At 39.2% G+C, this 13,795-nt stretch overlaps 1 protein-coding gene across 1 annotated transcript in view; it reads right to left on the bottom strand.

Annotated features, from left to right (window-relative positions):
* Positions 1 to 13,795, bottom strand: part of LOC102480355 (putative maltase-glucoamylase 2) — a 121,027-nt gene that overhangs the window by 35,691 nt on the left and 71,541 nt on the right. Inside the window, exons 32-35 of the mRNA XM_014586457.1 lie at positions 9,919 to 10,047; positions 6,334 to 6,441; positions 4,540 to 4,602; positions 1,695 to 1,829 (exon numbers count right to left, since the gene is read on the bottom strand). Of these exons, the coding sequence (XP_014441943.1) occupies positions 1,695 to 1,829; positions 4,540 to 4,602; positions 6,334 to 6,441; positions 9,919 to 10,047 (435 nt within the window). The remainder of the gene's footprint in view (positions 1 to 1,694; positions 1,830 to 4,539; positions 4,603 to 6,333; positions 6,442 to 9,918; positions 10,048 to 13,795) is intronic.

Raw genomic sequence — 13,795 nt, 5'->3', positions numbered from 1 at the left:
TTTGCTTTTTATCTGTGGTCAGTAGCTAGTTTTTTCCTCTCCTATCCTGTTTTAGTTTACAGTTTTAAGTAATTCTGATAGCAACAGAGATAAATAATCTACATACAAATAAAAGAAGTGATATCTCACTGTCTGTCACAGATACATGCTTGAAAAGTTGTACATAAGTCAGAAAGAAGTCAGGACATAATATCACACTTTAGGGTATTTTTCACTTAAATGTAAGAAATAGGGGCTTCAGAGGGAATGTCTACTGTCTATTTTATCTGTGGAAAGATTACAGTTTCATCTTAAATAGGGCATATGAAAGGCAAGGCAAGAATTCTGGGAAGTAATAATTATTTTGACTTAACCAGCTATGGCCCTCCCTCCACTACAACAAATATCCCAGAGTTATCAAAATGTCGTATTTCTCAAAGCTGTCCACCTCTCTCTGCCGTCTGATTTGCCTGTCTGGGTTAGTACTCGTCCACGTCTGCTCTGTCCCACCTATCTTAAAGGCGTAAGTGGCCAGGGAGGCTCCAGGGCCACCACAGGCTTGTATGTTTGTTTATGGGTGAATCAGAGCTTCTTCCAGCCTGGCCCAGACTTGAGCAGCTCTTCAGAAATGGCTTAGAACTTGCTTAAGATTTCAGGCATGGGTTAGCCTAGAAGACATTACGTTAAGTGAAATAAAGCAGGCATAGAAAGAGTGATTCCCCATGTTCTCCTTCGTGTGTGAAACGTTTAAAAGTGACCTCATAGAAGTAGGGAGATGAAGAATTGCTACAGGAATAGGAAGGATTGAGGGAAGGGAGAGATGGTAATTAAGGGAAACAAAACCACAAATACACAAGAGGAGCAATGTCTAGAGTTAAAAAAAAAAAAACAGGAAAATATGGTTAACAACCACCTACTCCATATCATCTGATAAACTAAAGAGAGGATTTTGAACATTCTCAACATGAAGTAATGACAAAGGGGTAAGATGATGAGTATGCCAATTACCCTGAGTTAGTAATTACACCTTGCCATCTTGTACGAAAAGTTACATTGTACCCCTGAAAATATGTACAATAAGTTTTAAAAATTACTCAATAAAGATTTCAGGCCACTGGGCAGTGGGGAAGGAGATCCGGACACTGGTATGCTTATCATCCCTAGGAAAATGCAGAGGAGCTCTTAGATACATGGCCCAGAGACATCTCGGGAAGCCCTGCTCTTGAGGCCAACTGAAGTACACAAAATCTTCACAGCCTGGAAAGCCTTTCCTTGGAGCCTGTACCAGTAAGTACAGGATGAATGTTTGCTTCAAATGCATGCCTTGCTCACCCCCAGTTCAGCCCCAGATCACAAGATGGGCTCTCAGGTTTCTTAGGCCCTGGTTTCTGGGTGGGTTTGGCCAATGGGAGGCACTGGAAAGAGATTAGGGGGTGGTGGTGAGAGAAGCCTGGGGGGTCATCTCCCTCCTGCTGCAGCAGCATCTCTGGCAGTGGCACATGGGCTACTCCTTGGGCTTCAGCTTCCACCAGACAAGTCTCTGGGCAGACCTGCAACAACCTCTGCTTGTCCTGGTCCTTGCACTTTGATTCTGTGACAGCTTCTCTTTCTTTCAACCCTCCACTCCTAGCTCTGCACTTCGCCAGTCTCTGACTTGCCTCTCCTTGTTTTCGCTGCTAACATTTCCAAAAACAAATAACTAGGGGTGAACTTACAATCCGTAATCCATCAAACTTCAAGTTCTTCTCTGGTTCTTGAGAGTTTCCGTAGAGCATTTCTATCTCCTTCTTCCACCATGCTGCTGTGCTGTTCCGCAAGAAGTCAGGAAAAGCAACGTGGGCCCTGAACAGCTGTAAGAGAGACACACTTGCCCATGGAGGGCTCTCAGCCTGCCCAGGGAGGGGAGTCTGGGGACGGAAAGGGAGATAAGCAGGCATCTGTGCCTTCCTAGCTTGTCTCTGATCCAAGTCAGGTCTGCCGTTGCTGCCGGCTTGACCGCAGACACTGAGGCTGGGGAAGGCTGATTTTATTCCTGAGTTTCTTAGAGGACGGTTGGATAGCTTTAGAGTCCCTTTTTAAACATAGGGTTGGTTTTATGACTGAACATTCAGTCATGAAAATTGGAAAATTAATATTGTCCAAACAAGTGAATTTTAGAAATACAAATGCATGTTTTACATTAGGAAAGTGAAACCAAGGAGGATCCATCATCCAGGAAAAGTGAATTGCAGAGTGGAGAGGATCCCACATCCCCAGGTTGATACAGTAACAAGTGCTGCTGAGATGAAGGCCACTACTCCTTCCAAGTGCCAGTATTTTGGTGTGTTTGGGAGAGATAGAGGGGTGGAGTTTTTTTAGAGAGGATCTTGCTATCCGAGCCTCAGCTTCCTGAGTAGCTGAGACTACAGGTGCACAATACCACGCTTTTTAGGATGGGTTGGGAATTGAACTAGGTCTTCCATGTGGCCTGAGCTTGTCAAGCAGCATTCAATGTGTGCTATGATAGCTGGACCTGTATTTTCTTTTGTATATAGGTGATACATTAAAATTCAATCCTGTCATAATGGGTATCCTTCCAACAAAAATATTCTACATTTGGTTCATCATTTTTCAAGCAAGATTATTCAAACAAATCACAGTCCATTAAAGAAACACATATGAGAGGATTTCATTGATGATATATGTTTACACTTTAGCTGTTGACTTTTCTATTTGAGGATCTCTTTCTACCAAGTAACTACCAGTAGACAAAGCAAACTCAAATTAGAGCTACTTATCCAAGAGATAAGCTACTGCCCATCTGGATAAAGCACATAAATATCCAGGTATTTAGGATAAGGTAGACAAAAATCTATAGACCACTGTACCTTAACCTGTGTTTCATGATCAAGGGATCCATTCACAATTACATTGGGCAGATCTGGCCAAGCCTAGAGAAAATGAGAAAAATTAAAGCCTTTAAAAACATGAGCTATTTCACATGTTAAATTCTAATGATACACATCTCTATGAATTATGTGGGGACATTTGCTACAAATTTCATTGTAAATGTGTTTTCAAAATTTATATTTGAACTTAATAATTAATTTAAAAAAATACTTCCTCTAAGCAATCACCTTTTAAATGATTACTCTGCCTGGCATAGACCTATAACAAAATACCCTTTATAAATAACAAATGAAAAGTGTGACTCTAAAGAAATAAGATTGACTTCAACTCAAAATCTATAGACTTAGCCTCAATACTTTTAAGCTTTACTGTGATTTATTGGGGATGCTCCCAGTAAATGCAGTGTTAAAAAATCCATACTATCCACCAGCTTTATCTGTTACTAATGAGATATTAACTAGGGACCAACAGATGGCATAATGGCTATGTCACTGAATTCCCACATAGTCGACTGCAGTTCGAGTCTCTGGTGGATTGAAACTCATGCCAGGAGTGTGTGCATACATGCCCAAAAATTCCAAGAACAGACTGGAGGAGAGGTGATTGTAGTATGCGGTGTAGCTATCCCCTGTGGGGAGTGATTTCTCACTTTCTATCTCTCTGTCTCTGTTTTGCCCATGGAGGGCTCTCAGCCTGCCCAGGGAGGGGAGTCTGGGGACGGAAAGGGAGATAAGCAGGCATCTGTGCCTTCCTAGCTTGTCTCTGATCCAAGTCAGGTCTGCCGTTGCTGCCGGCTTGACCGCAGACACTGAGGCTGGGGAAGGCTGATTTTATTCCTGAGTTTCTTAGAGGACGGTTGGATAGCTTTAGAGTCCCTTTTTAAACATAGGGTTGGTTTTATGACTGAACATTCAGTCATGAAAATTGGAAAATTAATATTGTCCAAACAAGTGAATTTTAGAAATACAAATGCATGTTTTACATTAGGAAAGTGAAACCAAGGAGGATCCATCATCCAGGAAAAGTGAATTGCAGAGTGGAGAGGATCCCACATCCCCAGGTTGATACAGTAACAAGTGCTGCTGAGATGAAGGCCACTACTCCTTCCAAGTGCCAGTATTTTGTTGTGTTTGGGAGAGATAGAGGGGTGGGGTTTTTTTAGAGAGGATCTTGCTATCCGAGCCTCAGCTTCCTGAGTAGCTGAGACTACAGGTGCACAATACCACGCTTTTTAGGATGGGTTGGGAATTGAACTAGGTCTTCCATGTGGCCTGAGCTTGTCAAGCAGCATTCAATGTGTGCTATGATAGCTGGACCTGTATTTTCTTTTGTATATAGGTGATACATTAAAATTCAATCCTGTCATAATGGGTATCCTTCCAACAAAAATATTCTACATTTGGTTCATCATTTTTCAAGCAAGATTATTCAAACAAATCACAGTCCATTAAAGAAACACATATGAGAGGATTTCATTGATGATATATGTTTACACTTTAGCTGTTGACTTTTCTATTTGAGGATCTCTTTCTACCAAGTAACTACCAGTAGACAAAGCAAACTCAAATTAGAGCTACTTATCCAAGAGATAAGCTACTGCCCATCTGGATAAAGCACATAAATATCCAGGTATTTAGGATAAGGTAGACAAAAATCTATAGACCACTGTACCTTAACCTGTGTTTCATGATCAAGGGATCCATTCACAATTACATTGGGCAGATCTGGCCAAGCCTAGAGAAAATGAGAAAAATTAAAGCCTTTAAAAACATGAGCTATTTCACATGTTAAATTCTAATGATACACATCTCTATGAATTATGTGGGGACATTTGCTACAAATTTCATTGTAAATGTGTTTTCAAAATTTATATTTGAACTTAATAATTAATTTAAAAAAATACTTCCTCTAAGCAATCACCTTTTAAATGATTACTCTGCCTGGCATAGACCTATAACAAAATACCCTTTATAAATAACAAATGAAAAGTGTGACTCTAAAGAAATAAGATTGACTTCAACTCAAAATCTATAGACTTAGCCTCAATACTTTTAAGCTTTACTGTGATTTATTGGGGATGCTCCCAGTAAATGCAGTGTTAAAAAATCCATACTATCCACCAGCTTTATCTGTTACTAATGAGATATTAACTAGGGACCAACAGATGGCATAATGGCTATGTCACTGAATTCCCACGTAGTCGACTGCAGTTCGAGTCCCACATCTGGTGGATTGAAACTCATGCCAGGAGTGTGTGCATACATGCCCAAAAATTCCAAGAACAGACTGGAGGAGAGGTGATTGTAGTATGCGGTGTAGCTATCCCCTGTGGGGAGTGATTTCTCACTTTCTATCTCTCTGTCTCTGTTTCTCCAGCAAGCATACACACCCTATAGCAAAAATCTCTCTGAAAGGAAAAAAAAAAAGACATTAACTATACACATGGATTAATTAATTCAATTAGCCAACATTTATGAAGAACTTACTATATACCAGCACTATACTAGGATCTGTATCTACTGAGATTTAAGTGAGAAAAGAGTTGGTTTTCTAAGAGTTCCCTGATGGTAACATACGTAAGTGTTATGTTGTATGCCACATCCTCTGAGGGCAATGAAGCAGAAAAGGGAAACAGGAAAAGCTAACGTTATTATGGAATGCCCCATAAGAGCTAAGACTGAGTTGGTCTTGAAGGGTAGATATCCTAGTGAGGGGAGAAGGCAATATTCAAAGTAAACGTAGCATATACCCAAAACATAGCCTATACCAGGAGCATCGTAGAATTGAGGAGAGAGTTTGAATCTGGCTAACAGCTGCTCTCCTCTGGAGGCAGAAAGTCTACCTACGAAGCTTTGGTATAAATCAGACATAGGAGGATGAGGATTAGGGCCATAAAAACGGGAATCAAAGAAGACAAGGGAAAGAAGAATGAATCTGCATGACTCAACAATTGATTCAGACACAGACTGACTAAGCATCATAGGGGAAAGTGGATGGGTGTTTGGGGTGTGGGTAGCTGGAAGACACATATTTCACAGTCACTTCGAAAAGATTCTTAATGTTTGCTGAATGACCAGCTGGAATACATAAAGGGTAGGATGTCAGAATATTTCCATTAGAGGATAAGACCTGCAACCTTGGTCTTACTAATGTTTATTGAACTAATCAGCTTCAGACAGATTTGGTAGCTGGGAGACATATTTCACAGTCACTCGAAAAGATTCTTAATGTTTGCTGAATGACCAGCTGGAATACATAAAGGGTGGGACGTCAGAATATTTCCATTAGAGGATAAGACCTGCAACCTTGGTCTTACTAATGTTTATTGAACTAATCAGCTTCAGACAGATTTTTATGTATTCATAATTTATTAATTGCCCAATTTATTTTTCCAAGATTTTCTAAGAGCCTCCTTTCATCAGTTCGTTGTGATGGTTAATTACAGGCACCTTTCTCAAATCTCACCTTTCCCCAGACGATGTCATTGGTGTCAGGCCACTTGATGAACACGTTGTTATCCCGTCCTCTGTTGAATGTGAGATATTCTGTCTCATTACCAGAAATAGCTGGATTCTGCAGTGAAAAGGTTGCAAACAGCAAACATGAGAGAAACATCTCCAAAAAAAATCCTCTCTAGTAATATCATAATTCATTGTGCAGAAAGAAATGGTGAGCCTCAATGCGCAATAAGATAAAATAAAACATTATGAATACTTTGCCTTGTGTCTTCTAGCTTTATTATCATTGCAATGGATGGTGCCACAGAAATCCAAAGTAAGATACACAGCCTTTCAAATGTTAAGAATCTATAGAGCTTTTCCATACTATAAAAAGTAACCATGAATAAAACAGAATATTTTAGAAATTTAAGTATGACATGAGAAAAGAGTAGAGAGGGAAAAGAATATATGGATGTTTCTCCATAAAATTCTTGATTTAAAGAATATGCTGTGTTTGAAACAATGGCTAGTAAGACATTATCCTCAAGAAGAGAGAGCCAGTTCTTCGTGTTTCCAGAGTATAAAAGCAATATTTCTTAACGACGTGAAACTTTCTTATTCTGTGGCCCAACTTGCCTATCTAAAATGGCTTTCCCTGTGTACCCCATCTCATATCTACCCTAATTTCTCTCTATAATATCCTGCTCTTTCACAATGTTCATATAAGACATCACTATCTGGAAACATTTTTATTCTTTTTCTTTCCTTCTTTCTTTTTCTTTCTTTCTTTTTTTCTTTCTTTCTCTCTTTTTTTTTTTTTTTTTTTTTTTTTGTTTAGGGCGTTTTTTTTTTTTTTTTTTTGGCTAGAGGGCATGTGCACTCACCAGAGAGAAGAAAGCACCCTGCCTATGGGGAATGGTCATGCCATAATCCCTTCACTCCATTCTCTTAGGGTTTTGGACACACATGCACATGCAGTACATGTATTTCCCAAGCTGCCAGGCCCAGGACTCAAACCACATGGTTGGCCATGTGGGATATGACTGCCCCAATCAGCAGGGTAGGGAGCCGCCCCTGAAAATATCTTTTTAAGTGTTGATTTACTGGTTCTTTTCCTCCACTAGAATATAAAAAGTAAAAAAAAGTTAATTAATTAATTAATTAATTAATTAAACACACAAACCTAATATGAAAAAGAACATTGTCTTATTTACTAACTTAGAATACATACACACAAGACTTTGAGAACAGTGATTTTAAAATAGCAAGTGTGCAGAGTCAGTAGGTAGCATGGTGGTTAAGGTGCTAGACTCCTACATGGTCAACTGCGGTTCAAGTCTCAGACCCAGCAGCTTGAAAATCACGCCGGCCACTTGTACATTCATGCCTAAAATTCTGAGAGAAAAGTGAAGGAGGAGGGTGTGGCCATCCCCTCTGGGAAGGGTGATTTTTCACTTAGCCTCTCTCTGTCTCTCTCAGGCAAGCTCACGCACCCTATGGAAAAAATAAATAAATAAATAAATGGACAATAAATACTTGAATGAGTGAACAAAAGTAAGCAAGTAATTCTCTAAGTTTTGGAAGCTAAAATAGAGAAGAGTAAATGATTTTTAGGTAATTACTAATATATTTATCAAGGTATAGCTTCCAATGTAAAATTTTTAATTGGGGTGCCAGCAGTTGGTGTAATGGCTATGTCGCTAGACTCTCATGTATTCGATTGAGGTTCAAGTCCCAGCCCTGGTAGCTTAAATTCATGCCAGGCGTGTGTTGCATGCGTGCCCAAGATCCCAAGAGGGGAATGGAGAAGAGATTATAGCATGGCCATCTCCCCTGGGGGGGAGTGATTTCTTGCTTTCTGTCTCTGCCTCTCTCTGCCTTTCTGGCGAGCACATGCACCTTATAGCAAAAAGACCTCTCCAAAAAAAATTTTTTTCTTATAATTGGTGTTTTGAATCTGAACTCAGTTGCTTATTGAAATTAATCTCTTTGGCCTCATCGTTGCTGAACAGTGGTTTAATGTAAGACAGTTTTGAACCTTCAAAGATAGAGATGATACTAAGATACAGCCTGAAACAGTGACACATCTTTCCCCTATGTTCAATGTTTCAGCCCACAGCTTTTCTCTTTTTTTCCCTAAAGATACCTTATTATTTTATTATATTATTTTACATTTAATCACTGTATAACATTAAAACATACAAAATGAATTTTCCTAGCATGAATACACTGTTTCAGTCTAGTCAAAGATATTACCATATACATTATTATCAACAGATAATTTTCCATTCTTGTGTCCCATAAATGTTTTGTTTTTCTTTTTCCCCTTGATTCCCTTTCTCTCACCATACTCCATTTCCCACCCTCTTTCCACACTGTTTCCAGTACCACCATTGCTCTCCATGTTTTCATACCTTCAAATCTTTCAGTTTCTACCATAGAGTGTAGGTATTAAGTATATATTGAGTGGGGACATGCAGTACCTCTCTTTCATAGTCTGATTTGCTTTGCTTAACAGTAAAACTTCCATATTCACCCACTTTCTGTCAAATGCCAGGGTTTCATTGTCTTTTTTGTTCGTTAGTTGGTTCATTTTTATGACTGAGTAGTATTCCATAGTGTATATGTGCCACACTTTTTTAGTCCATTCATCTGTTTGTGGACATTTGGGTTGGTTCCATGTCTTAGCAATTGTGAATAAACATGAATGTGCAAATGTTTTTCTCTTTTTTTTCACTTTTTTTTTTTGAGAGGTTTTTGCTATAGGGCGCGTGTGCTCGCCAGACAGACAGAGAGAGACAGAGAGATAGAAAGCGAGAAATCACCCCCCAGGGGGGATGGCTACGCCACAATCCCATCTCCTCCATTCTCCTTTCGGGATCTTGGGCATACATGTATACACGCCCGGCGTGAGTTTAAGCCACTGGGTTTGGGACTCGAATCATGGTCGACTACATAGGAGTCCAGCGACATAACCATTATGCTAACTGCTGGTCCTGTGCAAATGTTTTTCTGACAGAGTGTATATATTCCTATCTTTTGGGTAGATACTCAGAAGTGGAATTGCTGGATCACCATCCACGGTTTTTCTAACTCTACTAAGAGAACAGTAATGGGCCATCAAGTGGCATGTGGTCAAGGCGGTGAGTTCCTGGCCACAATTCAAGTTCCAGCAACTTGAAAATCACACTAGGTGTATGCACATGCATGCTCAAAATCCTGAGAGGAGAGTGAAGGAGGAAAGTGGAGGAGAAGAGATTACAGAGTAACCATCCCCATTGAGGGAGTGACTTCTCATTTTCCCTCTCTCTGTCTCTCTCCTCTCCCAGGTAAATGCATGTGCCCTATGGCAAAAAGAAAAAAAAGATGGTAATAATAAATTACATACCAGTGATGCTGAATTATGAAAAATAAATATTACAAAGCATTATTTTTAAAAGTCATTTTCCTTTGTTTATTTTCTCTATAAAATTTTAAAATTATACATTCATAGGAAGTTGCAAAAACATGTACAGGGAGATTTCTTATATGCTTCATCCTGTTTCCCCAGTGGTATTATTTTTGAAACCCAAATATAGAAATAGAACACAAGATGTGTCTCAATTCCTACCAGAACGAGAATAAACCTCATGCCATTTTTCTTCATCTGCTCAATCAGGCGGCTGAGGTTTTGAAAGCTGGGGCTGAGGGTGAAGTCCAGCTTCCGGTCCATGTAGTCGATGTCTACATGCTGGACATCCTATGGGAAAGAGCAAGAGGTGTGCTGAGGACCCCACAGCAGGTATCCCGCAGGGTACTCTGCTTGCTGACCCCAGCCCAGATCCCTTTTCTTTCCTATCTCGCTGTCTCATGACTCCCCTACATCGGCTTCCCAGGGTGCTGATTAAAGTTGCTCTCTGATTCCACACACGGCTCACCTGTACCCACTCCATTCCCATTTGTTCCCCAACTGGAACTCTCTCCCCACCCCTCCCTGCAATGCATGTCTTCCCCACTCTTCATCTCAAATTCGATGAGCCTATCAAACAAATGCTACTTGAAAAGTTCAAAGGTAGATAATAGGACTTACCTATGAAATGAAAAGATCATATGCCTGAGGGGTTTTGTCTTCCTATAGTACCATGACTAAATTTATTCACAGTTATAGCTACATTATTCTATAACTTTCTAGAATGTATCTCTCTCTACACAGTACCAGCCTGGGTTTTTACACATGAAACTTACTAGATCCATAACTTTTGAATGAGTGGTTCAATGGCAAAATGGTTAATGTTCCAATAAAAAAGAATAAAATGGTTAATATTTAGTTGAATATGGTTAATATTCAGTTAGTTATTAAAGTGTTAATAATCAGTTGAAAAAGATAGATGCTTTTTTTTTTTTTCTTTTAAGCCTGAAGCTGATCATCACTTGTATTGCCTTAAGACTTAGGTGAAAGCTGTTTGGAAGAACCAGAGATTTGTGCATAAGTCAAAGTTTAGAAAAGAATAAATCAGCCATAGTATTGATATTGATCACTTTGTTAAAATTTATCAATGGATGGGACCAGCAGTTAGCGTAATGGCTATGTCACTGGACTCCCACATAGTCGACCGCGGTTCAAGTCCCGGGCCCAGCAGCTTAAGCTCACACCGGGCACGCATGCGTGCCCAAGATCCCAAGAGGAGAATGGAGGAGAAGGGATTGTGGCGTGGCCATCCCCCCTGGGGGGGTAATTTCTCACTTTCTGTCTCTCTGTCTTTCTATGTCTTTCCAGTGAGCACACACGCCCTATAACGAAAAAAAAAAAAACCTCTCCAAAAAAAAAAAATTATCAATGGACATTTTTATTTTATAATTTTTCTCATTTATATTTAATAACTATGTAGTATAAATAGTATATATGTATATATATTTAAAGCCTTGGATATATGAGTCAAATTATCTTTGACAAAAACATCACAGCATTTTATCTTATTCTCACCTGTCAATCTAGTCCTCCAAAATCTCAGGAGGTAAATTGGAAGCAGAAAAAGAAAATTAATGATCATTATTAATTCATTATGAGAAGAAAAAGAGCATGCTATCTGTAGAATTTTGCCGTTGACATTTCTTGGAACTTTTCTGAGTAACTAGGTTGTCATTATAGGATATGGTATGTGTGTATGTATGTTTCAGAGAAAGTGAAGGCTTTATTTTAACTGCTTTCTTGCATATCATCATTTTACTCTCATCTCTCCAGAATTCTCTCTTTAAACCCCTAGAGTTGTGGCCTACACACAGCCATGGCCACTGCAGGATATTCCTGACAAGGGACAGTGAGTGCCAGCTTCCTCAAATCACACCACTAACTGCTGAAGGACATATGCACTCTAGATTTTGAACCTTGATTAAAGTGTAACAGGAAATGAGTTTAATGAACAATGTATTTCACATAGGAATAGCTCTGCAGCTGCATTTGTTTATACTGAAGTAATCTCAGTAGTAATTTCTATGAAGCTGTTTTCAACATACAATTAGCCAAGAATGCTCAGAACTAGTGAAACCGCAGGCTAAGTTACATACATAGGGAATCTGTGCTGCCACCATCTCATCGTACAAATCGGAGATTTCAGTAGCATCCTGGTATCCATAGCGACTCAACTGGAATCCCAAGGCCCAGTATGGAGGCATCACTGGACGACCAATCAACTAGAGTAAAAACAAAAATAAATGCAGTTAGACTTCTTAGCAAGGAAGAGTTGGTTGGCTTGTACTTAGAGACAGCATCTTTACTGAATACTGTCTGATCTAAGAGGCCTCACTCAAGAAAAATAAGGAAGTCAGATAAATGTGGAACAACTAATAGAATGTAGAGTGATACAGAAATATTGCAATTTAAGTTTCTCTATATTCTAGAGTTTTCACTCTAGAGAACTTGTTTATTACTAATTAAATATTCTTAAACAGGCAATTTAGTAATCAAGAGACACATGGGTATGTCTTTATACTTCTATAACACTAAAACCTGATTTTCAAGAAAGATACATCTAGTGGGGACAAACAAGGTCATAAGTACACCTGGCTTATCTCAATACTAATAATGTAGTAACACTCAATAAATATTTGATAGCTTCCAACCTCAGTGTATTGCTGAGTTACAAGTTCAGGGGTTGGCCCTAAAACCATATAAAAGTCCAAAATCCCTCCTGTGATGCGATATGTCAGAGCAGGTGTAGGCTGGAATGTCACATCTGTAAAAATTAAAAATATAAAATAGATGAGAAGCAGTCTTGGAGCTATGAATCATCCAGATAGAGCATCTACCCTAACGTTTGCTATTTTCATTCTCTTTATTGAATGCCTTCCCCTTCTACAAGGCTTTTCTCATTCAGTGGAATCAGAGATGGATTTTTAGATATGTCAACAATTTACATCCCTCTGAAAAGGATCAAAGTGTCATAGTAATACAAGGTAACATAAGAGTAGAGACTGTCCCATAGTGCAGTGCTTAAGGACTGCGCATTGAGAACTGGATCCCATATGGCTGACCACAGTCTGAATCCCAGCCCTGGTGGCTTGAAAAACACTCTGGGGTGTTTCTGTGCTGACATTCCCAAAATACTGATCAGAAGGGGAAATGAAGGAAAAAGGATGGCAGCATGGCCATATCCCATAGGGGGCTTTGCTCCCTCTCTCTCTTTCTCTCTCTCTCTTTGGCAAGCACATGTACCATCTGACAATTAAAAACAAAACAAAAAGAGTAGAGACCATGTTTAGTCAAAATTTTACACCTAATACCTAGTCTAGAGCTCTGAGGAAATTATTTGTTGTTTAATGTTTTAAAAATGAATGAATGAACAGAAGGTCAGTTTATTTGTCCCATTTCTTGTGCCCCTGAATATCTCTATTTTTACTGATATCTCATATCCCAGCACAGTGATCACCGCTGTCCATGGTGTTACACAGGGATGTGCCTCCGTCTTACCCATGGCATTGCTGTTGAGCAGGAGCACTCCGTGGGCACTACCATCGTCCTCCAGTGCCATATAGTAGGGGTGGACACCATAGGAGTTCTTCTTGTACTGGGAGAGTCATGGGGTAATACAAAAGATCCAAGAAATTATTCTTACAGCATACTTCCAACAGCAAATTCATACTTCACCTTAAATGATCAGCTCAGTGTCTCTTTCTTTATGAAGCCTTATGTGCCCTTTCCTTCCACCCCAAGGAAACACCCATGCTCTCTTCTAGAATGTATCTCTCTCTACACAGTACCAGCCTGGGTTTTTACACATGAAACTTACTAGATCCATAACTTTTGAATGAGTGGTTCAATGGCAAAATGGTTAATGTTCCAATAAAAAAGAATAAAATGGTTAATATTTAGTTGAATATGGTTAATATTCATTTAGTTATTACAGTGTTAATAATCAGTTGAAAAAGATAGATGCTTTTTTTTTTTTTCTTTTAAGCCTGAAGCTGATCATCACTTGAATTGCTTTAAGACTTAGGTGAAAGCTGTTTGG

This window comes from Tupaia chinensis, unplaced genomic scaffold (genome assembly GCF_000334495.1).
Source record: "Tupaia chinensis unplaced genomic scaffold, TupChi_1.0 Scaffold000140_1, whole genome shotgun sequence".
Lineage (NCBI taxonomy): Eukaryota > Metazoa > Chordata > Mammalia > Scandentia > Tupaiidae > Tupaia > Tupaia belangeri.
Note: the sequence above shows the minus strand (reverse complement) of the source record. Positions and strands in the feature narration are given on the sequence as shown.